Source organism: Drosophila montana, unplaced genomic scaffold, assembly GCF_035044405.1.
Source record: "Drosophila montana isolate Dmon_TW-CO22-7 unplaced genomic scaffold, ASM3504440v1 contig_402_1, whole genome shotgun sequence".
Lineage (NCBI taxonomy): Eukaryota > Metazoa > Arthropoda > Insecta > Diptera > Drosophilidae > Drosophila > Drosophila montana.
Window position 1 is genome coordinate 1,674,519 of NW_026998739.1, and position 27,530 is coordinate 1,702,048.

At 38.0% G+C, this 27,530-nt stretch overlaps 1 protein-coding gene and 1 long non-coding RNA gene across 2 annotated transcripts in view; one reads left to right on the forward strand and one right to left on the reverse strand.

Moving 5' to 3' along the window:
* The window catches only part of Ggamma30A (guanine nucleotide-binding protein subunit gamma-e), a 62,249-nt gene extending 44,748 nt beyond the window's left edge, over positions 1–17,501 (forward strand). Inside the window, 1 exon segment of the mRNA XM_064697417.1 lies at positions 16,788–17,501. Coding sequence (XP_064553487.1) covers positions 16,788–17,355 — 568 coding nt within the window. The 3' untranslated portion in view covers positions 17,356–17,501.
* Positions 7,195–9,694, reverse strand: LOC135439228 (uncharacterized). Its single transcript, XR_010438007.1, has 5 exons — positions 9,490–9,694; positions 9,138–9,431; positions 8,979–9,074; positions 8,763–8,922; positions 7,195–7,334 (listed from the first exon to the last, which is right to left on the reverse strand). It is a non-coding gene; the product is annotated as an uncharacterized LOC135439228 (long non-coding RNA).
* Positions 17,502–27,530: the final 10,029 nt, after the last annotated feature.

A 27,530-nucleotide genomic window follows, 5' to 3' on the forward strand; every position in this document is an offset into this window, starting at 1 on the left:
GGCTACGAAAGTTCTCTTTTGCTCATGACCTCGACAAACTCTCTTCTTGCCGCGTTCCTCCCTTAATCTACACATTAAGCTGAGTCACGGAAAAGCATCCACAACCACTTGAAGCTAATGAAATGCATTACATGTTTAATCTACATGAACTATTTGCATATTTCAAGCAATTTATGGCACGCGAGGGGAAAGCCAACTTTATGCATATATTTACCCTTTAAAAATGAAACAAAAGGTTGCTTTGTTATTTGAAATTATTTATGTTATCTCTGAGTTGGATCAAATAAGCATTTCTAATCATATGCCGTAAATAAATTAGATAAAATTAAATATACCATATATATAATGTTAACGAATTTAAAGAAAAATACTTTAATGTATTTTAATTACAATATTAACAAAAATCAGTATATGCAAATGTGCATCATAATTTGTGGATAAAAACAATAAATTTAAATATTTTAACTGGCATATTCTACAGAAGATTTTCTACTTTAGCTGTATTTTTTACAGGAAATCTTCTGATTGAGCTCTCACATTGATTTGTTTTTGGTAACACCTGGATATATGTATGTACATATATCTAAATGCCAGCAAATAATGCGCATTAAATTGCAATTAGCTGGCTACATGCTCCCATACACAAGCACACTCGCGCACACATACACACAAATACACATACTCATATACATATACATAAGTGGATACTCGCATATTATGCATGAAAACAAAATGCTTCAAGTTGGCGGGTTTTGCTGTAGGGTCTTCTTACTGGGCTTAAAGTGCCTTTGCCTTGTTTAGTTGTGCCTGAAAGTGTGCTAAATTTAGCATAGCCACAGCGAAGGCCGAGACTTACACACATACACACACAGAAGTGAAATGAGCTAGAAATTAGTTTATGGCGAAGGTCGAGCTAGGCGCTTCAAATCATACCATAATTTTAGTGCCGAAAATGGGCAACCCTTTTGCCTGGTTGATGGTGCGAGGGGTGTGGGGGTGGGCTGAGTGGGCGAGCGTGCTGTCAGGCCGGGCCTGGCAATTATGCGTAAACAATTAAAATATGAATTAAATGAAATTTTAAGCTTTTCATTTCTGTCACATGTACACAAAAGCAAACAACAAAGCGGGAGGAGGCGGGGCAAAAAGAGAAGGAGAAAGAGAGTTGGGCTAATGCAAAGATAAGGGCAAAGCACACACACGAACGCAGTCACACACACACACACACACTCACACGCACGCACGCACACAAATGCGAATTGACATGTGGCTGTCGCATTTTGTTTGCACAAACTGAATATGAAATTTATGTTGGTGGCTGTCGTAATGTGTGCTTATGCTGCGGGAGAGTGGAGAGAGTGAAGTGGAGTCTGGGCAGGAGTCTGGGTGCGGGGAGCAGTCCTCGCAAAGCTGCTGTAGATTATTTAGAACAGCTCGATGTGGGTTGTGGTTATTGTGCTCGATACATGCCTAGAATGTTGACGCCATCGATAAATAACGTTGTTGTTGTTTTTGTTTTTTTTTGTCATGCTTTCAGGTGCTCGGATTGCGTGTGTTGTGTGTTCTTGTCATAAATCAACATTTAAATCGTGTTTAGGTCTGTTCTATCAAGCAAACCGCAACGCACAGACAATGACGAATGCCTGGCTGCCCCCATTCAGGGGGCGGGCAGGGCGGTAGAAAGGGAAGGCGACTGCTTGATACTCTTAGAATTCGTTGGAGTTGGGTTTTCCTGGTATTGCACAATGGCATTTATATAGTATAATTAATAGCTTATGAGCCAGCATTTAACCTAGCATAGACAGCCATTGTTTACAGATCAAGAGTGTTCAAGTCGGGAGTGCTGGACTGGAAAATACCCTGAACTTAGCGCCAAACTGTCGTTACAAACATTCATTACTTTGCCGTGCTTATAGTCCATCTTAGAAATATACCCAAATGTGTTTCTATTTACAAAAGCGCAAGGTTTTTTCTTTGAAGAATCCTTTTTTTTTGTGTTGTGGAACGGGGATAGGGTCCAAAAAAGTAAATATTCTTTACCTGTGTATATTATTACCGAACCAAGACACCATATACAGCATCTTAATTTTCGAGCTATGCCCTTAGAGCCAAGTCTTTAAATCAAGATTTTTCGTAATTATGTAGATGGGGAAGACAGCTCGTCGTGCGTATGATAGACGAGAGTATATAAAAACCTGGTGGTGCCTGCTATTGTTAACCGATTCTTGTTTCGCTTTAGATTAAATTCTCCAAGTTGAAATATATAGTTTGTTATTTTCATAACTACCTGCATATATTTACACGCAAACAAAGTTATACGCGCTCAATAAAGCCCTTATGTTATTCATTTTCTAGGCCAAGTAACACAACATTAACTTTTACATTTAACGTTTTCAACAAAAAAAAAAAGGGTTATCAAAAACTTTTTCGGCCCCTGGCGTAAATAAAATTACTAAAAATTAGGCTAAATATAATAAAAATTATAGCCGACCCTGGAATATACGAATCTAAATGCGTCGATAGAAATAACAAGGGGATTAACAAATTTTTATCAAACTTGGTTGGGTTCTAAAATGAAAATATTTGTATTCTATGCGCGCGTATAGACACTCGTATTTTTGGGAAGGTACTCTCGGACCTAATTACCTCAAGCTTAAATTATTTAATCAAATAAAATCTGAGTAATAGAAGGACCTTGTATTTTGCAACCAAATTTGCCACGTTAATTCGAGCTACATGGGCATCACTATTTGGCAACTTTTTTGTTAGTTTCTGTATTCCAACAACAACTTCAACTCAAGCAGGCGATATGTTTTGACGAATGTGCATAAATGGCAAGCAAAAGAAGATTTGCAGTTAAGTCAATTCACCCGCACATACATATATATGTATGAGGCAAAGTGAGATAGCAAGATCATTTCATTCTGTTCTGATATGTGCTCCGGGAGCACACATTTCGGAGTCAAAGTAAAGACAAGTCAAATAATAAAGCAATCAACTGTCGATTATGTGCGCCTGGTATATAGAGATGGCACTTTGCATTTGAATTGAAACCGCGGAGACTGACATCGTCTCAATTAAAGCCGACTTTTTAAAATTTTAAATACGCTGCTTAAACTCTATTCAGAAAAATGCAACTACCTCCCAAGCTCAATAAGACTGTAAAATAAGAGAAATATATGGTATAAATAAATACCTGAAAAATTATTCTTTCGATTTTCTTCAATTCTGAACCTTCTATTGCCTCTAAAAATTGAATTCAAATATATATGTACATATATTATTAAGTTTGATATAAAAAGGTCGGTTCTTGAATCACAATTTTTGGATTTTAGCTGATGCTCTTAATTAATTCTGGAGTCCAAAAAGGCATATCTTAACAAGATCGGACCTAATTTAACCGAACTAGACCCATTTAAAATAATCAGTTGATATCAGCTGATTTTGGGCCACGTAATTTCATGGAATTTACGCATCACTATTCGACAACTTTTCTGTTAATCTCTTTATTGCAGCAACACAGCTCCAACTCAAGCAGTCGATTTGTATTGACGAATGTGCATAGGTAGCTAAACAAAATGAGAGTTACAGTTAGGCATCGAGCTGCCTTTGCGCACATATGTATGTATGTAGCGATAATGGTCCAGACAGACAAAATCCGAATATGCGAGACTGAGATAGCTAGATTGGCGCTGCTGCACGTTTACACTCGGCTCGTAACAGCATATTCGTAGATAAATTAAAGGCAATTTGCAGATCAGATCACTCAGCGGCTGCCTTATCTGTGCGCCTAGTTGTTAGAGATGGCACTGCTGGCCTGCTATCGTCATAATTAAAGCCGTTTTATTTTATTTTAACTACATTTAACTACATATTTAAACTTATTCATAAAAATTCAGCTAAACGCCTATAATTAGATAAATAAATGCTAATAAGGAGATGATAATCTATTTTAAATTCCCTCGATCGGCAGATTGGAAAAGGTTTTGTATTCCTATTGATTTTGTAGAATGCAACTTTTTCAAATAATATGCATCTTGTCAAGATATATGCATTATATTCATACACAACCAGCAGTTAATAACATAAATTGTGTGTGTGCAAACTCGAGTGCTTGCACGTGCAAGTCAAATTGACTACTGGGGTCAAACTAATCAAAGCGGACGAAAAATAGAGCGATAAGCAAAACTGTAACTCCTGAGAGCGCGAGATATTGGTAGATAATGCACAGGCACGCATATACACATGCATATGTACGTACATATTTGGCGATTCTCTCCGAACACATTTATGCACGTGTGTCTGGTTGTGCGTTATCTATTTATGCATAACCGTATGGGCTTATGCTCCGAAAAATAAATCTTGTGAGAGAACGGTTGCTTGCTCAGTTTTCTGTCCGCCGTTTTTTTCGTCTGCCTTGCACAGTCGATGCTCGCACCATTTTAGTTTGACTCAAGCAGCCAATATAGTGTGATATTACAGTGCGCGCTGTAGACGTTAAAAGTCTTTAAATAATATAAATGTACTTTCTCATATAATAAATAAATGTCGGCCTTTTATCATTTTGGTGTCTTCGGTTGATGCACATCATCGTTCGGGTACCTATCATAACATTACGGCAAACAGCATAAGTTTTTTAATTATTACAAATACTTAATATAAATGTGTCTGCCTTAGGCTAAGCGAGATAGCGAGATCATTTAATTCTGTTCTGCTGCGTGTTCCCTTTGCACACACATTCTCAGTCAAAGTAATTGCAACGAATTCGTATATTACGCTAATAAGTAGCTGCCTACTGTGAGCATGATATGTAGAGATGGCCCTTTGTACATATGTACTGTATACTGTCTATGTACTTGAAAGCGCGGTGAATCGAAAATTATCATTTTAGAGCTAAGCTTTATTTCACTTTAACGACAAAATAATTTACACTTATGTATAAAAATTAACCTATTAATTATCTGAATGTTCTGTAACTTAAGTCGGATCCTAGAATATCCCTTCCTCGTCTCCTTTGGGTTTGGAGCAATAGTGATCATTAAAAATTCCACTTCTAATATTTGGACAAATTAAATGATATGGATAACATAAGGGAATCGCCTGTTAGAATGTGAGTGTCAAATTGGCTACTGGGGTCAAACTAAGGCGGACGAAAAATAGAGCGATATGCAAAAACCGTAACTCCAGAGAGAGCGATGCATTGGTAGATAATGCACAGGCACGCATATACACATGCATGTGTACGTACATATTTGGCAATTCTCTTTGCACACACTCGTTTGTAGTTGTGCTTGTTTGTGCGTTATCTATTTCTTAAGCTCAAAAAAAGAATGCCTCTTCTGATAGTTTGCTTGGTCAATTTTCTGTGCGCCGCTTTTTTCCTGTTTTTACAGTCGATTCTCATTCTTTGTTAGTTTGACTCAAGTAGCCAAGGTAATGTTATGTTACGCTGCACGATGTAGTCTGTTAAGAACATATGTAATTGGAAATCTCGAGTAAACAATATATATGTACTTATTTTCAAAGGTTTTACATTTTCGGGCTACGGCTCAGGACTATTAACAGGTACCAAACTATATCGGTCTTGTACCATGTCATAATCTCGGGTAATGCAATTATTTTTATTATATATTATATACATACATAAGTAAACAAATGTGCATGAACAGGTCTCGTAAGCCGCAGTAAGCCATTGCGCATATACATACATATGTATTAGGCGAAGCGAGACAGCAAGATCATAACACTCTGTTCTGCTGTTAAGCTTCGTTTGCGCCCAAAGTTTAAGTCGGAGTATGGGGAATTTTTATACCGAATCAATCAATTATGTCTAGTATATAAAGGGGGACCTGCTATCATATATTTAAAGAGTAGCTTGATTTTAATTTTATTTACATTAAGATTTGATCTTATTCAAAACCTATTAAATAATTTTATGGAAATATTAATAAATGTAGATCCTGAATTGATTTACCTTTTCAGATACCTTCTAATCAGGACCTTCGATTGCCACTAAAATGTTTCAATTCTAAGAATTAAGCCAAAATCAACATTTCGGGATTCCATTCGATTTCGTAACACCTCACGAGTCCAAAAGGTTGAACTCTCCCAAAGCGCACTTAATTCCTGCGAGCTTGTTGCATTTATTTGTAATAAATATCTGAACTATGGCGGATTTTGTATTTCAAACCTAATCTTACACGGAATTCGACGCTGCCAGTTATCACTTTTCGGAAACCATTTTGTTGCTGTTTTCATTGTAACAACAACTTCGTCAACTAAAGAAGATTTACACTTAAGTTGCCGAAGCGTCATTGCGCACATCTTTATTTGTCAACCAAAGCGAGAAGCAAAATCTTTGCATTCCATTCTGCTGAGAGCTACCTTTGTACACTCGCTCTGAGTCAAATTAGAGAAAGGTTTATAGTTGACTTTCACATCCTTGGTAATACCATACCATGATATAGTCCTAGTAAACCCAGAGGACCGACTTTTTGCAAAATACGCAAGAATGTTGTCCAAAAATATGTATGCTTTTTTTTTCAGCCGCCCCTGGCAATTGCCCCGCTCACTGATGGTTCCTAGTTGACTTTCATATCCTTGGTTATACCATACCATCGATATAGTCCTTGAAAACCTAAAGGATTAAATCCCTGCAGTTTGTTGCATTAAAATGGACCAAAAACAACCATGCTCTTTTTTTCAGCAGCCCCTGTTAATGAGCAGCAGAAACAGCTGCTAATTAACATCCGCTTTACAGCACTCATTTAACATTACCTGTAGCTTAACATCACTCAGTTTAAATGAGTTACATTTTTGCCCTTACGCGTATGCAACGAAAATTTTTATTCGAAAATACTCGTCGACCTTCTGAGCATTTCTGTTCGCCTGGTACTTCAGCGGAATTTTAGTACAAATTGGGGACCCAGCCGCCGACGAGGGCGCCCCTTTCGGGTATGCAACAATAAATTTTCGCCCGCTGAAATTTTTTGTCGACCTTCTGGGCATTTCTGTTCGCCTGGTATTTCAGCAGAATTTAAGAAAAATCTCGGCAGCCAGCGGCCGCCGACGGACAGATTTTTAACGACCGTTGATTTTTAAATTTGTTGCAATCCCATATCCATTGGAAGCAATAAAAAAAAACAGGAATTTGTTTAATAATTTTATATTAATATATTTTTTGTTAAAATTAACAAATTTGTTGTTTTTTACATGTATTTTAAATTTTAACTTAAAATGGCAATATCTGGCTTAATAAACGTCTGATACTGGAAGGATGAGCCTCGTTAGATTCGTAAAAGTCCTTAGAATCGAATAGAGTCCTTGAATCCTTCAATCTGAAAAGATAAAAACACATTTGAATTAAAAATGTCATCCGAGATATATAAGGGTTTTTTGAGGAAAGAAATAGCCATAACTCAGCCATATCCTTGCAGATTTTCAAAGGACATGGTGCGTTAGGATCGTGGAGGCCAACTGCATCGAACTGCATTAAAACATTATGGGGTCATCTAGGAATCCTGGACTTGGTAAATTTTCAGTCGCGGGCCGCAAGAAAAATTGACTGAAAACACAAAATTTCAGTAAAATCGCTATATCTCTGAAACTACAAGGACGAACTTGATGTCCTTTGGCCAGTTGGTAGGTCTGGTCAGTACAATTTTTTTGACACATGTCTTGACAGGATACGCAAGGATACAGCCGAGCTATGGCCTATTTTCTTTACTAAAATTTGTCCTTAAGACTTTTTTGTCTGAAGGACTTTCGTCCTTTGGGTTGCATATTTATAAATGGCAGGATGAGGACTATCTATTGTACAAAGGACATCCCGATAGTCCTTCAAATGGCGAAGTTAGTTAATTTTTGGCCATTTTCTGACTAAACCCCTTGGAAAAATTTTAGTGCAATTTTTTGTGGAAATATGGAAATCCTTGAATGCCAATCGATAGTCCTGCTCCCCACGAGTTCAAAATGATATATCCTTCCGATATCCTTAAGGATATGACCGAGTTATGGCTTAAAATAGAATGTCCTTTTTAGAAAAATAGCTCTAGCTCGGCCATATCCTGGTGGGTTTTCAAAGGACTTGGTTCGTTAGAATCGTAAGGACGAACTGCATCGAGCTGCATTTAAAAATTTAAGGGTCCGACAAATTTCAGCGCAGGGTGCAAGGATACAAGTTTAACTAAGACAATTCTTGATATCTTGGAAAGTACAAAGACGATTTTGATGTCCTTCGGTAAGGTGGTAGCCCTGCTCATTAGGAGTTGTCTGACCCTGAACATGAAAGGGACCGCAAGGAAGTGGCTGAGTTACAGGCAATTTTGTGTGAACATAAATGTACCCCTTTCTTAGGTGATTGAAGGACATTCGTCCTTTTATTTATGTATTATGAATTGGGGTGGTAGGTCCTGTCTGCTGGCCAAAGGACAGCGGAATAGTCCTCAGATCGGACAAGTTATTGGCGATTTTTTGATTAATGTTCTTTTCCACGATCGGATGGCCAAAGGACATTGAGATTGTCTCTAAAATGCATTTCGGGTGTTTGGATCGCATGGACCAGCTGCGTCGATCTGCATTAAAAATTTAAGCATCAGACAATTTTCAAAAGCGAGCAAATAGATTGAAATCACAACATCCTTGATAGGTTAGAAACTCTAATCACAATTTAAATGTCCTGGTTGATAGCCCTAGCCCGTACGCAAGTTTATGACCGAACCACGCATATTTTCCGCAATCTACAAACAAATATCCTTTTTACCTACCAAATTTGTAGGGCGTGGCAGCGGCAGTGTCGTCAGCATGAGATATTTAACGTAGTTCCAGGCCCGTGGCCTCATCTACCTGCGTCTAAATAGTGCAAAAACCTTCCATCCGTCACGCTCGACATACACCAAAACGGAAAAGTTGAAGAACTAAAATCGCCTGAAATTTGGGATTAATGTAATATGAATCGAAAGAGCTTTGACATATGCTCTTACCTTGTATCACAGCGAACAGCCTACTATGACGTCATCGCAGTCAACGCCAAAGATAGCTTTCCCTCTCTTTCACGTAATCCGCGCAAGAATTGCGACCTAGGAAAGATAAAAGCGTCAGTTATACACATAACAATTTTTATATATCAATTATTTACTAACTTGTGTCAACAAATGTGTTTGTAATGTGCACTATTGAATTGCCACCCAAGCGCAAAAGATATGATAGGGAACCGAACGGTGATGCTCCTTATCTAGAGGCACCAAAATAATAAAAGGTATACCCTTGGAGTTTTTCAAAGGACCTTGTACTATCCGATCGCAAAGATCATCTTCATCGATCTGCACTTAGAAGTGAAGTAGGCAGGACTCCAGTCGCGGAGCGCCATGAAACGCAGAGTCCTTATTATAGCAGCTACCAAATATTACAGTTTTCCAAAAGAACTTTGCTTAAATCTGGAAACAAATGATAATAATTAATATACAAAAATGAGATTAAAATTGACATACTTACCGCATGGCAGCGGCATAACCGCCCGCACAGGATATCCAATATATTTCACAGCCTGTGGCTTCACCTTTAGCTGGGAGCTGGCAATTGCAGCAGAGTTCTTGGTCACGGCGATAAAGGAAAAGCAAACAGCCTTTTTCAGGTTGCACAATGGAATTACATTAATTACATTGAGATTATTGGAACACGTTCAACATGTGCAAGCAGATAATACTTAATGGCGCCAAAATCCTCCCTTCGGCAATCTCGCCCAAGCTATAACAAAGCTGTTGACACAAAATCGCCTGAAATTATGGATAAATGTACTATTAACTGAAAGACCTTCGACATATGCTCTTACTTTGTATCAGTGCCAGCAGTCTATTGAGGCGCCATCGCAGTCAACGCCAAGGATAGCTGCCCCGCTCGCCGTAGCAGAACAACATTACTGAGCATCCGGTTAATCCTCGCAAGATTACTAGAGAGGATAAAAGCGTCAGTTATATATAGAACACATTACGGAAAACATGGGTGTGTATCACATATGTATATACTTAGGAGAAATAAGTTTGGTAATTTTCGCTCAACGTAGTTCACATTCCGTGGCATCATCTTCGCCAGAAGTTGGTAAAGAAATGGGGCTCTTGGTCACGGCAGGCGTTATTCGAAAAGGTATATTGTGCGCAATATAATTGTGATTGCATATTAACACTGCATTGCGCCTCGATAATGCCAAAAGCCAGTATAAAACGGCAAAGTTGTTGACCCAAAATAACCTGAAATTGAGGAGTGATGTAATATGAACTGCAAGACCTTTGACATATGTATGCTCTTACCTTGTATCACAGCAATAGCCTGACGTGAAGCCATCGCAGTAAACGCCAATTGTATCTGCCACAAAGCTACCCGTTCGTAGAAGAAAAGCATCACTGAGCATCTGCTTTACTAGAAATGATAAAAAACAAACATTTTTCTACATATATCATTTATATACTTGGGGGGAGCGACAAATGAGTTAAGACAATGTGCAAATGTAGGAAATCGATCGAAATGGTGCCTAATAAATAAAAGAACGTGATTTTATTTGCGCTAATTTATAATCATGATCTGAAGAAATATACCCGATAAATTATAATTATATTCTTAAGTCTTTAAAAGACTACAACGCGCAGCGTAACATCACATTTAATTTGCTGATTGACACAACTAACACAGAATGGGAAGCGCTTAAGAATTATGAGAAAGCTGAAGAAATACAAAGCGCACAAGCAAACACACATACAAATGAGTGTGAGCGGAGAGAATCGCCAAATATGTACATATGTACCTACTTATTTGCATGCCTATGCATGCACAGATTATCTACCAATAAATCGCGCTCTCACGAGTTATTGTTTTTGTTTCTCGTCCGCTTTGCGCCCTTGCATCTTAGTTCTGTGTTAGTTTGACCCCAGTAGTAAATTTGACTTGCATTGTCAAGCTGACGATTCGACAAACACACAATTTATTTTTAGCTGATTGCTAAATAAACTAGTAATAAGACTAGAACGGATCGGCTTTAAGGTAAAGAACATTTAGAATATTTATAGGCAACCGGAAGTGGATGTGCCTCAGCCGAAGACATCAAAATAAAAAAATGCCGACATTTATTTATGCTAATCATTAGTCCTGACCAGTGGAAGTTGAAGAGATATACGATTCGAAAGCTTGACGATATGTACACGAGAAAGTCCATGAGTATTCTTTAAAGACTTTTAACGTCTACAGCGCGCACTGTAAGATCACACTATATTGGCTGCTTGAGTCAAACTAAAATGGTGCGAGCATCGACTGTGCAAGGCAGACGAAAAAAACGGAGGACAGAAAACTGAGCACTTCTCTCACAAGATTTATTTTTCGGAGCATAAGCCCATACGGTTATGCATAAATAGATAACGCACAACCAGACACACGTGCATAAATGTGTTCGGAGAGAATCGCCAAATATGTACGTACATATGCATGTGTATATGCGTGCCTGTGCATTATCTATCAATATCTCGCGCTCTCAGGAGTTACCGTTTTGCTTATCGCTCTATTTTTCGTCCGCTTTGATTAGTTTGACCCCAGTAGTAAATTTGACTTGCACGTGCAAGCACTCGAGTTTGCACACATACAATTTACTTTATTAATTGCTGGTTGTGAATGCATATAATGCATATAAAAAGGGCATGGTTATAGCTTTAAAAAATCAGGCCGATCTTGACAAGATGCATATTATTTGAAAAAGGTTGCATTCTACAAAATCTGCCGATCGAGGGAATTTAAAATAGGTAATCGTCTCCTTATTGGCATTTATTTATCTTATTATAGGCTTTTAGCTGAATTTTCATGTATAAGTTTAAATAATAATGTAGTTATTATAAAATAAAATAAAATGGCTTTAATTATGACGATGGCAGGCACCGCCACTTTTTCAAGTAAACATAAAGTGCCATCTCTAACAACTAGGCGCACAGATAAGGCAGCCGCTGAGTGATCTGATCTGCAAATTGCCTTTAATTTATCTACGAATATGCTTTTGCGAGCCGAGTGTAAACGTGCAGCAGCGCCAATCTAGCTATCTCAGTCTCGCATATTGAATTTTCGTCTGTCTGGATCATTCGCGCTTTGTCTACATACATACATACATACGTCTGCAATGAGCACTCGATGCCTAACTGTAACTCCCATTTTGTTTTGCTACTTATGCACATTCGTCAATACATATCGACTGCTTGAGTTGGAGCTGTTGTTGCTGCAATAAAGAGATTTTACGTGGCCAAATTTAGCTTAATATCACAAAATCCGCTAGAGCTCAGCTGATTATTCTGAACTGCGTTAGCTTGGGTAAATTAAGTCAGATCTTGGAGACATACATATGTATGTACATAAGTAACCTTTTGGAAACGTGAGTTTATACATACATATGTATATAATTAAATGATTTCGCGTTAGCTGACACATGCGATATATGTATGTATCTACTATTGCGATGTTGTTCCATTAACTTGATTAGAGATTGATTAGAGATTGAGATTGTGCTCTGCGTGTGGGTGGAATTTGCACGGACACGTATTGAACACACGCGCGAAAGATAGTTTTGCAACACGGCTCTGGCGTGCCACGTAGAAAAATATGAACAATGGTGACATTCACAAATCCCTCGAAATTTTGGTGCTAAATCTCTGTCACTTTTTCCAAGTTCATAATTTAGTCTGTCAATTTCATCTCCGTCGGTATTCTCGGCTGCCGCATAATTTATAACCTGTTTAATATAATAAATTTCCTAACCCAAAGAGCAAAATGTTGTCCTGGCCATTTAATAGATGGCAGGAAATACGCAACTAAATGGCTCGAATGCCATTTCGCAACTGTTGGACTCGCTTGCCACACCCACACACTCATGCACACACACACACACACACACACACACACGTACACAGCTTGCCAGTCGTTTTAACGGAAGTGCTTTTAATTAGCCCACACAAGCACAATTGGCCAAGGGCGGGGCGCCAGAGTACTAGATGAAGATTGGATGAAAGTGCACATATTTAATTAAAGCTTTTGAATTAGTTTTCAATGAATGTGCTCAATGGCCGAACGACGCAGACAGTTTTGAAATCTCAACGCAATCTCATTTTGCTCTAGGTGCGGCCAGTGGGGATATTTGCTGCAGCTGCGCGACGTTCTGGTCCATGAGGAGAAACTTTTTATATATTTCTCATATTCCATCAACTTTTTACCATTGCTTATTAAATGCGTCTTACAGTTATGAGCAAACTTTTCGACAGCAGATTTCCACGTACAGCTGCTGATGACATCATCATTAGGCAGCAGGAGCCTTCTTCTAGTCCTGGAACTGCTTAAGCCCCATCTCCATATTTCATAGGCCTGCATTCAAATCTACTGAACACCCTGTACCTTAAATATGTGCAAATGTGAAAAGTGAAAAAGAAGAAGGCGCCCTGTAATCCCTTTTACCTTCACCACAAAAAGTCTCTATTTGGATTTTCATTTTCGGCATGTGCTAAGACTGATTTGTGCCTGGGTATCTTCTAGTCGGATACTCGACTTAAATATGCTTGTTTGCTTTTAGCTTTTTACTCGGCCATATTGACAGCGCAAATACTTGAAATGCCAGATTTAAACTCTTTAAGCTTCGCCGAAAAGTAGGCTATAAATTTTAGACAATGATTGGGCTAAAAAGGAAATAAAAGAAAACTGAATATATGGAGACGAGTGGGTCGTGGTATATTTAAATTCCCACGCCAAACGCTTTAAGTGCAGTCGGGTTTTTCTCTCTCTCTCTCTCTCTCTCTCTGCCCGATTCCGTCTCTCTTTGCATAAATAAGATACTTAGGAGCTTTGGCAAACCTTTTCGGGACATTTCTTGCTAATGCGCTCATTATAAATACATGATAAGCAGCAGCGTTCTCCCTGGGCTGAGCCGCACAAAATGAAATGTCATAGAGCTAACAGAGGGCAACAAGAATTTACTTTTACTTTCATTTTCACTTTCTCGCAGCATTCGCCGCAAAAACGTCATCATAACAACTTTGTTGACTGGCTTTTTAGGGCAAGTCCCCATTTCGCCTTCTCGGAATAGCCTTGAATGTCGAACCGTAACCCAAACCAAAAATACCAAAAAAAAAAAAAAACGAAGCATGGAACCCTTGGCCTTTTGTTTAGGGGCTAAAATACTTTCGCTGTCGCCGTCGCATTCAGTTTCCCTCTCGCTTTTGGGTTTTGGCTCAGTTTAGGGGTCCTGCCTGCGGGGTTTTCCGGCAGCACAGGCCAAAAACCGCAGAGTCATAAGCCCATTAGCCTTGCTGGGCATTGTTTTATGTATCTACCTAAACCTACACCATGCCCCGCCCCCCCTGGCCCTGGCATGTGCCTGCTCCACGATCTCATATGACGTTGCCTTTTGCTCTGCTGATGCGGAAAATGAGCAAGGAAATAGAAACGCCCACACACACACACACACACACACACACACACACACACACACACACATACACACACACATACACAGAGCTACGCACACAACAAGGACAGCAAAGTCGACAAGGTCTTGTTAGTTAAATTATGCATAAATGCGGCAACATGAGTGGGCGTGTCCTGCGCCTACACCTGGCAAACATAATAGTTTGCGCACATTTGCAGCAGGAAACGAAATTGCGTATACGACACGTGTGTCACAATTTAAGTTAGTCGGAAATCTCGTTCTTTAACAGCAAGCAAACAAAACTAATGAGGGCAAGGCAGATGCCAACAAAATCGACGATAAACGTAAATACTAGCACGCAAATCAGTAAATGCCAAAACCGACAAGGAACAAATGCAAATACACAAAAGCTAACAGCCGTATTGAACAGAATATTAAACAGAGGTGATAACCAGTTGAGTAAATAGATAAACAATAACAAATACTGCACCCACAAATTAAGCCAAAGCCAAAATAACTATGCCAGAAATAATGTGTCGAGTATAAACGGAGAAATAATATTAAATAAAGTCTGTTTCAATCTGAGCAAAATAACTCAATTAAATTCGATTCGAGAGAATATAATTGAAATGTCTGTGTGTTACTTAAATTGTTTTTAAATTGATTTCACTTTTATAAATATTTGTACAAAAAAATTTATATTTTTGAAAACATGAAAGCTTCCAATATCCATTATCTTCCAATATCTAATCATTACATTATTCTTTATATTTTTATTTTTATTGATTCAAATTTGTGTTTAAATTGTAATTTAATCTTTTGTGTATGTTAATGAATCTCATAGATCAAGACAATCTAAATTTGTAAACCTAAAATGCGAAGCTCCTTTTAAGTTGGTTTAAATATAACAAACTTGTATCTGTAATTTTTCAATATTCTCTTCCCTGTTTCAACGCAAAATTGTGCGGAAATCGTTTTGCAATAAACATTTTCATAAAAATATAAATATAACGCATACGCCGCGTGATCCATACCAAAATGAATGGCATGTAGGAAAAATGCAAAGTAAACAATTCATGCACTAAATTGAAATGCAAAGCATGTGCCACAGTGTCTGTCGGTCTGTCTGTCCGTCTGTCTTTCTGGCTGTACGAATACTTTTATCTGCGGACTGTAACGAACGACTGCCATTTCTTATGTTTTCGTCGTACTCTCTCCTCCATCTCAATAAATAAATTCTTGCAAATTTTCTGGAAAAAAAAACAGAATGAAGAGGAAAAGCAAAGGAAAACGTGGCAAGGAAAAGTGCACGAAATTTCGTCTTGAGCTAAACAAACGAAAACAAATGGGCAGACAAGGGAACAGACAGACAGACAGACAGACAGAACGAATGAGAGAGAGACAAATGCAAACGACGGGGCAGCCATTTTTATGGCGCTAAAGGATGAGTGTATTACAACAACAACAACAACAGCACGTATATGCAGACGACTTCCATTCAGTGGATGTCGTGTAGATAGGGCGGGACAGGGAGAGGTATATATCTGGTGCCTTCTTCAGTTTCCTGCGGCGCGTGTAAAGCGTTGAACATTTTTAATGTCCATCTGCGTGCAGATTAGCATAAAAGCAGCTGACTGGATGGAGCCCCCCTTCCCCACCCCCACCGAACACACTTTAGCAGCTAGCCATGTGCCTGACCCGCCCATCTTGGATTTTGCCTGGTTTTTTATGGACGTACCCGTTCGGACGACGATGAGCTGGCGAAGAGCCGACCCGGCACTTTGTCCTTGGAGCGTGCGGTGTCGTTTTATGTCTGCTTAGCTTTAAGTACGCAGCCATTAAACAATTTTTGAAATGGCTTGATTTTTCGTTGTATATAGAGAGCTTACAAGTTTTATGATCTTTAAAGAACAGAATTTAGCTAGGATTAGGCGAGGTGTGGTCATAGTTGCTTGACAAAAGGATATGAAGATATCTATTGAGGACTACTAGTACTTACGCTATAATATGAGACTCAATGACAGTTGACTTTTTAATGCACAAGAAAACTATAAAAAGGAACAGTATGGGGAGAAAGCTTTAAAAATTTAAAAGCCAACAGATTGGCAAATTGTAGTGAAAAGTAACATTCTGACCTTCTTAATGTGAATGCTGCCCGAAAATATGTAATTGAAACATATTATTTAGAAATTGTATATGCCTTCTTACTGCATTCATAGTATGATTGCAATTCTAGACTAATCAGATTTTTGTGAATATTATATTAGTTTAACTGATAATTAAATTAAAAGTGTACGACCTACCTTAAATTTCGCCAACTAATCATATTTAAATTTATTTCCATGCTTCACAGAATGCGCTCGTTTATTGAGGAGAACGAGAAGAATGATCCATTGATTAATGCTCCGGATAAAAAGAACAATCCGTGGGCTGAAAAGGGCAAATGTATCATCATGTAATATTATCGCAAACCACAGAAATACCGTAATGATGAACATCTAAACAACAACAACAACAATAATAACAATAAAACCAATTCAGCTAACATTCCAACAACAACAACAGCAACATCAACAAATCAATACCAAAATAATGATAACTATTTAGCGAGCAATCGATGTAGCAGCAGCCAAGCATCCAATTCCCTAGATCCAGTACCGGTAGAGCTGCAGCATTACAACAACAACTACTACTATTATTACAACTACAATTTGAGCTATGCACCGCCGCCGGCAGCACCACACGAGTGCCTACTCGGAGGGCCCAAGGGCCGCCTCCAGCAACTGAAGCGTCGCACCCGCCACGAGCTGCAACAGTGGCCGCTGCTCATGCAGCTGGTGGTGCTCATCCTGTGGCTGCATGCCAAATTCTGGCATATCGTGAACGAGCAGATCCTGATGCACCGCAGGCGCTGGCATTAAGTGGCGAAGCAGCAGCGAGAGGCAGAGAAATGGAGTTGGGGCAGCTTGTTTGGTATGCCGTGAGATCTAAGCTTAAGTTCATAATTATTCCACTCTTTCCAAGTCAATCTTAATAAATATAATCACAATATGCTGCATACTCTAAATGCTACCCCCAAAGACAACAGTTCTGTGCAACAGATTTCTACAACAACAACAGCACGCAGTACAATTACAGCAACAACAACAACAACAACAACAACAAACACATTAATGGGTACTCGTTCTTGTACTCGTTTCATCGTACATCGTACGCTCTCATCGCTGTCGCTGTCACTGTCGCTGTCGTCTCGTTTCTATCTCTCTACCTCTCTTTTTGTTGAACTAACGCACCACACTCGCTATCGCTCGCTCTCGTCGTTTATCTACTCGTAGCTCGCTCGCTCGTTCATCTCTGCGTTTCTTTCTAGCTATCGTCTGTAGTCGTTATAGATCTTTCGGTTGAAGCATGCAATACATTTGTAGTTCCTATGTTTTAATGTTTTCTTATATTTCCTTTATTCATATATAATTTATTGCATTATCTTCATCATCATCATATCATCAACGAATCCCAGCCCACACGATCCACACACATTAGGCGACAGCGCTAACTATCATATCCAATGCTAGAAATGTCTAAATTGCCTATATGTTAAGCCTCGATAAATGTAACCCACCCATCAAACTATCTAGTCAAGAAAACGTAAACCAAACTGTTTGCAACAATTTTTGGTAACCCTTGATGCATATTTTAACCGTTTTATTTAACCCGAAGCCTAAAAGCAAATCCCAACTATTTTATGGGCAGCATTTTACACAGGGTTTCCGTTTGGCTAGCCTAAGAAATCACTGAATGCGGAATGTGGGCATGAAACAAACGATCTTGCTGTTTCATTCCCAACGTTCCCAATCAAACGTACTTCTTAAACTTGTCAAACGAAACGAACCTATTTTGTTATAAGTTTTTGACATAATCCAGCTGCTATATACAACTACAACAGGCTGGAATGTGGGCATGAAACAAACGATCTTGCTGTTTCATTCCCAACGTTCCAGTACTGTGCGTACTGTGTAAATTGCAGTGCTTAAAGTTTGCCAAACAAAACAATTTATAAACGATTTTGAGATAAGTTTTTGACAAGCTGCTAAAAAAACATAAGATATTTATCGGGTGGACCTAAACCACTTAGTTCCGATCTAGTAGAACATTATACTACATTAATATTTTATGTACTTAGTGAAAAGGAGAACACGTATTTTGTGTAGCGCTTTCTTTTTAGCAAATACGAAGGCAAACGCAAACCGATAGACAATTTTACGTATGGTTTTCTATTAAGAATATACTTATATATTAAAATACATACTTATATGAATACGAATATGATTTTGTATACAATATATGCATATATATAACAATATATGTTTAGTCAAACGAAACTATTTAAACGAAAGGCAGACGCTGTAGTTACTGAACGATAATATTTATTTAGTTTTAATGCTATGTTTATCATTAACTAGTCAGATATTATTATATACGCAAAACACAACAATAACAACAAAGACAAAGATACACTCGAAAAATACACACAATAACGATTAATGTAGTGCGATTGAAACCATGATATCTACATATATGGCAAATAGTTGAAACCCAATTAGTAGAAACCAAATCGAATATTTTGAAAAAGCAGTCGAGAAACCGTTGCGAAGTCAGCTTAAACTTTATATCTTATATATAAAACTTCAAATGGACTTGACAAGCTGAATTTCGGAAACCAAAGAATGCTAATTATACATAAATTAACAGTTATATATAGTATACTATTTTGAAAATGAGGCGCTGTTCAGCTGTTTGAAACCAGAACAAACACATAAGTAGTATGTGTATATACTATATATATATACATATACAAGATCTTAAATTGGTTTACGTTTAATCAAATGCTAAGTTATGCCTATGATTTTAATTAAACATAACTAGTGTTATATTTTTAGCAGAAAGTTAAAAGACAACAACAGAAAACACGACACTACACTACACAAAATACACTCGTCAAAAATGAGGTTACCAAAAGAAATCACTTATGAAAATACAATTCGAAGAGTAAATGTAGCGACAACAAGCACATTTGACTTTAAGATAAAGAAGACACAACAAACGAACAAAAGTAGAAAATTGAAAAACGAGCGTAAATTTAATTAAAAATAAGTCGCGCAAAACAACAACAACTTAACTAAAAAGTATGCAAAACAAAAGTTAAAACTTACAAAACTTAAAAACTTAATAATAAGAGCAGCAGAACTACAGCAAAGTTATTTGAGAAGCAGAAGTAAAGTACGAGTAGCTGAGGTACTACAGTAAATTAAACAACAGCCTGCCCAAGCGAGGAACGCTAGAGAACGGAACAACGGAATGGAGCAAAATCATAAAACCGATAACCCACAAAAAGTAGATGCAAAAACCAACGTAGCAGTAAGCAACAATGTGGAATAAACGTTGTGCAGTAATCTATTACAAAAGATCTAGGAAATTCACACAAAAATAAAAACGAAAGCAAAACACTTGGGCAATGAAACGCATGAAATGGAACGCTCTCAGCGTCAATAGCACAAAGTAGCAGCCAGCTACAAGGCGAGAACCAAGCTGCACTTTAAATCTACATATACAACATATATAAATTAATTAAGGTATTGGTGGTTACAGAAAAAAAAAAACATTTAAACAATTATATAAAGTTACGAATTAAAATTTGAAACATTACTAGCGAAACAATGGAATAGTATAATCAAAAGAGCAGAGCCATGTCAAGCATACGCAATTGTTGCATTGCCGCGGCTCGCAGACATGGAAACGATTGGCATATGAAACACGTAGCGTTGCCAGACAGCGCCTTGCTTTAAATGCCACCCGTTGCGTGGCTGGGTAATAGTTTAAATCAAAGAAAAATGTTCAAGCTAAATTATAAATGTATTGTAAGTAGGTGTCTATTGCTTTAAGCACTTCAATTGTGCCACACAGTTAGCCTAGACAATTGGATTTTCGATAAAACGTTTTCCCGAGGGTTTCCATTAGTCCAGCGTTGCCACTGTTCAAGAGCGCATTAAGCACGCTGAGTAGTCTGGCAAGGAGTCCAGACGAAACGGGTGTGAGGGTGCCACGAAAATTGTGCAGAGCCCCGCTGGACCGAGAGTATTACAATTTTGAGAAGTCTCCCAATGCAATGTCATACATTTTCGTTGGCTAGGCTCTCGTTGTGGCATAAGGTTTGCTCAAAGCACACGCACTCTCAAAATATTTAATCGAAAAATGCGTTAATTCAAAATCGTTTTTTAAATTAGTCAAAACTACAACAAAAAAATCCACAAAAATTAATGTTGAGGGTCATATGAGATGTGGAAAGTTAATGGAAAGTTAAATAACAAGATATATTAAACATACATTTTAGTGATTTTTCCAAAGTTCTAACATTACAATATACGAAAATTTATAAATGTTACAATTAAAATATATTTATTAATTCAATATAGTACATATATACACATATATAAACATATGTAAACGTATATATTCAAATATTTAAAAACCAGTTAATAGCATTACATAACTACTCATGAATTGATGAAGAAATGTGCATGTTATATAACAAAACTCAATTAATCTAGCTGCTAAGTGATGGCCGTTGGCAGTGTTGCGAAACGACACGAGAAAAAAAGTACAGCATGTGCCAAAAATTGGTGCGCCAGAGTCAAAGCGAAAATATAATTATTATATACTATTATAGAAATCAATTCTCTAGCATGTAAGTTGGTGTTAAAGTTCATTCCAAGCGTTTAAACTCAATATATAAGTACATATATTATATGGACATACCAATTATATAACGAAATATTACTACGTGTATTGCTTAAATGAGTGTAAAAGTTACCATTCACAAAAATACAAAACTTATTGTTACAATTTAGGCTATTAAGTCACGTAACTATTAAGATATATGGACATATAGATTAATACCTAATTTTAGAAAAAATGATTGATTCTTAAACTTGTCGAAATGCGAACTAAAAAGACAAAAAACAACAACACGGTGCCGCACAACATCCAAGGCTAAACCAGAAACCAAATAACAACAAAACAATTATAATTTAGAAACAAAAAAACATAATTAAAAACTAGCTAGTAAGTGAATTTTAACGCAGCAAAACCAAATAACAAACCAACAAAATACACCATACGTCAAAAACATTACCAGAAAGAACAGAAACAAAAAATTCAAATCGAAAAACAAAAAACCCACTCAAATATTATAACAAGTATTTAGCTGTTAAACAACAACTATTTAACAAAAAACTTTTAAGAACAAAAGGCAAACAGAAAAAAAAAAAACAAAAAAAAAACCATAAGTATGATTATCATTAAAGGAACTTCTCTAAATAAAAGTAAACTTTGAAAATCCTTAGCGGAGAAAACTACCCTCTCTATAAAAAAAAAAAACAAAACTAAAAAACTAACAAAAATTGCGCTTGTGTTTTATTTTTGATCCCTCCGTCTATAAGTATCCACCAGCACAGAAAATACTAAACCTGGTATTGCTTTGAATTCCCCGTATGATGGTATGATGATGCTGCTTAGTTATGCTTTTATTTCGACTCTGCTGACGCTTTGCTTAACAGTATATTTTTGGTATTTTCATTTGCATTTTATTTCAGTATTTTTGGTATTTTCTTATGTTGAATGTTCTTTTACCCAGGCTGTATATTACTGCGCAGACATTTAGCTGGAATATTGAAATGTACATTTGATGACACGAGAATTCAACGTTGGCCATTCCATGACATGATCTTGGTTGACAGGTGTCTTCGGTTTGTCAGTAAGTATTTGGGGGAGTTGTCGACAGTTTATCAGGCAGCTAATGTCAAAGAAAATGCATCTGTTGTTGCAAACTTTTCCGAGCCCGTCTAGCAAGCCAGCCAGCCAGCCAGTTGATAAGCAGGCAGGCAACAAACTTTGCAGCAGGACAAGTTTGCACTTGATGCCTGCGATAATGCGCCGTTGCAAGTTCTGGCGAAAGTTTTGCGAGCAAGTTTCATGTAATTAGCAAACGGTGCGTATGCGTAATGAAATTATGTTCAAGTAAGTGCAAAAAAGCTGCAGAAGAAATACTACTAAAAAAAAACATAGCGCGAAAGTATCTCGAAATACAGACAATGCCAAAGATGGGGAAGAGTTTCCGGACATTGACAATGAAAGCTGCTACAGCTGACCCTGTCCAACTGGAAATTCAATTAAGCCCAATGCATAATGCACGAACGGATGCTTAAACACTGCAGATATGACATGGAGATGGTATTTTTAATTTGTATAGAACGAAGCATTTGGCATTTGCTGCTTGGCGCTGCTTTGTTTGCTGGCAAATCAATTGAAATTCAGCGAACTGTGCAAATGTCTGGCTGTCAATTGAGTGCGATTGGGAAACTGTAATGGAAATGCTCACACATTGGAAATCGCATATAAATATAGAGTTATATGTCCAATAATTTAATAAAAACTGGTATCTAAATAAACAACTGTGGCGCTATATTCGAAATTTTATATTTAATTACTTTCAGCACAATTTTATCTGTTTTTTTAAATTTGAGAAAAACTACAGAAATAAAGTTAAAATGCAATGAAAAAGTATTTTTAGAAAATGTAGGATATTTTATTTTGATATGATTTATCAAATGTTCAAAAAGCAGGCCGCAGCTTGGCAAATATATCACAAATTTTTGGTTCATGTGCTCGCTGTAAATTTGCATATTTGGACATATTTCACATGCAAATTGCGGCAGGAAGCCACAGGGCATGGAAAACACACGGTTGCGCGACTTCAACATACCCTGTAAGTATACTCATAAGACAACAATTTGCAACTATTCCATAAAAAAAATTGGTCAATGAAATATTCTACTGCTGTGACCTTTCGATATTGTAAATATATTGGATGCGAAACATTAGGTTAAATTGTTTTTCAACTTTTTGTTTTAACAAAGCCGGACCTCGAGCCAGCCAATAAAATATTTAAATATTCTACGAAAACTTGAAATAGCCCTTGGCAACAAGCTAAAGGGTATTAAATGGCAATCGTGCAAAATTTATGTACCAATTGCCACAGCGCGAAATTAATGTGACCCCGGTGACCGATCCAACAACTGAGCCAGTCGAAAGTGAACTCAACTACCTGGCGCCCAGGCGGCAGGCCGTAAGAAAACCCTGTTAACCGAGGCGTGTGTTTACGAGTATGTGAGCTAACGGAAGTATCTAAATTACCATGAAGCAATAAAAGGAACCTAACGGCAGGTGGTAGCCAAGTCAAGCCAAAGGATGTGCTCATGACAGTTAAACCGAAAACCCAACTGGCAAGGGGAGCATGCTTCTGTTCTGTTCCGACGCTCGTCATTGTCAACAGTGCCCGCATTAAGTAATCATTCACTCGTCTCGTTTTTTTCTTAGCTCTCACAATTGGCCATTTGTGCTGTGGCCTATTCTCGTGTGTCCATTGAGTTGAAATCCCACAGTTATCACTGGCTTAGTTGCACAGTTGGTGGGCTCTCAAATAACTTTGTAGTCTGACAGATGAGCAGCATGTGCGTAAGTCAAAATTTGAATAATTTTGAGAATTACAGCAGAGCACAAAGGGATTTTTTAAGGAGTGGGCAAAGATTACCATCACGATTATTCAAGGGAACATTTTTGGAAGAACTAGCAAAATAAAGTATGTGAATTATTACTTTAATATGTATATGAATATACGAAAGCACAAGTGTGTTCCATTGTCCTTTTATTTTTAATAGTTATTCCAATATATTCTACAATCTATTTATTTCCTGAACCTCTTAAAAATGGGTAATAAGGGTATAATGTATTTTTTGAACAAGTTCATGCCACAGCGCTTTTTCATTCAAAATGTAATTTCATTCGTTATTTCTCTTTGCGTTATATTCGTAAACGTTTTAGGCAATCTTCGAAACAATTGCTGTCTAATCTGCCTATTACGTTTATAAAGCTTTTATTCTATCAATTACAAAATGATTTGGAATGTCAGTTTTTGTTCTGATTTATGCCGATCCACTGCACATTTCCTTTGAATTGCAACATTTGAGAATAATGCATTTAATTTATCTATAGATGACGTCTATGATAATCTAAACAATATTCACAAAACATAATTAAATTGTTCAAATACGCACGGGTTGAGCTGGTTTATGCAAATTAATGTATATATCGAAGGTTTGAGGGCGGCAGGCAAATTGTTTTCCATTGTTTTGGCAACTAACATGCAAATGTTCTGTCAAAAGGTAAACGCATGTTTATAATTAATAGTATCTATGAAATGAGCGCAAATGAAGGGACATGCTGGCTTTGTTCGCGCTAATTCAAAGCCAAGCTCGCTTGTGGTTATTCATTTACTGGTTTACTGCATGGAATACTACATTTAAGTGTTTATTCAGCTGGCAGGGCTGAGTCTATGCCATGTCCCCGTTAAGGCGCCATTTTGGCGACTCGGTGTCGCCATTTTCTACGCCATTTGCCCAACACTGGCGGCAGCTGCTCTGCCTTTGGCACCCGTCACTTTTCTGGCTGTCTGTAGCTGGCGCGCTCATTAAATGCAATTTCTAATGCAATTGACGTGGCTGGCTCTGCGGTCCCGGTCCCTGCTCGGGCGCGCCTCATCGCCATCTCCATCGCCTGCCTGCCACTGGCCTTGTGTTTTGTGCTGTGTGATTTTCAGTTTGTTTGATTATGAAAATGACTGCGTCGTGGCTTGTTTTTTGTGGTTGCCAACACGCGCTGATTTTTAATGAGTCGACAATATGCAGAGCACAAAGCCAGTGGGAGTTTAAATTGCGCTGCCAGCGAGGAGTGAGGCGTGAAGCGCAGTCAAGGCTGCCCTAGAACCATTTTATCTTATCTGGACCTTACGTGCCGGCGGCGTGCCAGCCCACAAAAGTCACACTAATTAACACGTCAGTTCGAGTTTTACTCGCACACTGCGCAGCATGGTTCGGGCTTAAAACTTTGGCGAACTCGCGTGGACAGCGACGACTTTTGAGGCAGGGCCAACTCTCGAAAAGGCACAGCAGCTAACGAACTGTCGGCCCACGAGCAGGGCTTCAGGCACAAACAAATAAGCCGGCTGACTGAATGACTGGCTGACAGACCGGCTGACTAACTGCTTGACAAACCGCAAACGCGTCACCCGCGCCACCCCCTGCTGTCTGTCCGATATTATCTCAGGTCTCTGATGCTAGCACGCGGCTTGATTTATATTTTATTTAAAAAGTGAAGGCAAATTATCAGCCTCCATTTTCTGTTTGTGCTTTTTTTTTCTTATTCATTTGGTTGGCTTGCATCAAGTTTGCTTAACGTCTGTCTTGCAGCAGCTTTGCGATGCTGCATGACCAGCAAAGTTTCTTTGAGGACTACGCAACTGATGAAAAGACAGCGCCAGAAACTGACGGATGGGGCCGGGGCCAGTCGGGCTAAATGCAGTAGGTGGGGTAACGAGTTTTTGCAAGTTTAAGTGAAATTTAAGCATGAATAATTAAAGTTACCGTGCGAAATTGGATGCATGATTGCGAAAAGCCTTGGCTGCACAGAAAAGGTTAATGAGATTGCCATACCGCAAGATTATGGCATTCATTATCAATGCATCGCAAACAGGTAATGGAGTCCACTAATCTCTTGTATATTAGTCATAATATTTATTTAATAGCATGACCAGCATTAAAGACCATAGAAGAGGCCTCTGTTTACCCGGGCAAATACCTTAGACCTCACCTCTCTAAGCCCAAAACCATTTAAATTATCTTTAAACATGAAAAGGAAATCGCAGATGTCGAGTTAAATTTATATCGGCATTTGCATAAGCCCCACAAGAAACAAGTTTACTCTCATTTTCACTCGGCCTAAGATTTTTAAACTTTTTGACCAGTTCTTCGCAAGGTAAGCTATCTAAATAACAGTCAATCTGGCAATTTAATTATAGTTATAAATAAAATATAAACATCGCTGTCATTTGATCCTGAATTATCATTAATGAAGACAATAATAGCAATGGACTATCTTTAAAGCTCATTATGAACCAATTGTTTTAATTGAAATATTCGTTTTCTCATCGAAGGATAAATGTTTTCTCTTCCCAAGAGAAAGCTTTAAAGGTACTCTATCCAAAAACTTATACGTCTTCTTATATTTTCCTAATTGGGTTAAATGGTTTTAGAAGCAGACATTGTTAATTTTTCGACAGTGCACTGAACATAAAGCGCATAAATAATTGTAATAAAAAAAGTAATTGTAGTGTAATTAATGAAGATAAATTCCTAAAAACTAATACTGCGTATACATTATTTTGCTTCCTGTTCTTAATATCTCGAGCCCTTAAAATAAAAATTATTGTTATCTCTTCCTCATTAAAAGAGAAAAAAACACAAATTGCTGTGATTCTTGCCATATGACACGCCTTGGCAACAGGCAAAGGAGTTTTATGGCCGGCGAGGTGTAAGAAAAGTGGCAAATCTTATAAGCATTAATACCTTTTAAGTTAATTGCAGCTGATTTGGGTTTCTTATGTTTGGCTGCTGGAAAATATGCAAATGACTTGGGTTCCAGCTGCCTGAACCCTTTGTGAGGCGAGGCGTTGAAAGCATCCGCAAGCAATTACCCTGAAATTTTCACCTGCCAGTCAGAGTTACGAGCCGAATGAAACAAAAACGCCAGTCAAAAAGAAAAGCAAAATAAGAAGAAGATCGGCAAATTACTTAACACTCAATAGTGCGGCAAAGCGCCAAAAAGTTGAGTAAGACACACGAACAACTAAAGCCGAAAACAAACAAAAAATTTGCTTATCAATTTTCAACAGAAATTGTTGGCAGCAAATTAATTTGAACGCCAAATGGCAGCAGAGCTCCACCCCGCGTCCCGGCCACCATCTGCGGGGGCATTTCAATTAATTTGCCTGCTCGCAAGTCCGTAAATATCATGAGCGATAAGCGCCAAACTCCAAGGGACTCCAAGGGAGGGGAACTATTCGTGCACGTATGTGGGTTACATTTGTAGTCGTCTTTGCGGCTTGTGTATTTGCTCTTTGCGGTTTCGCTTGCCAACAATTTGGCTG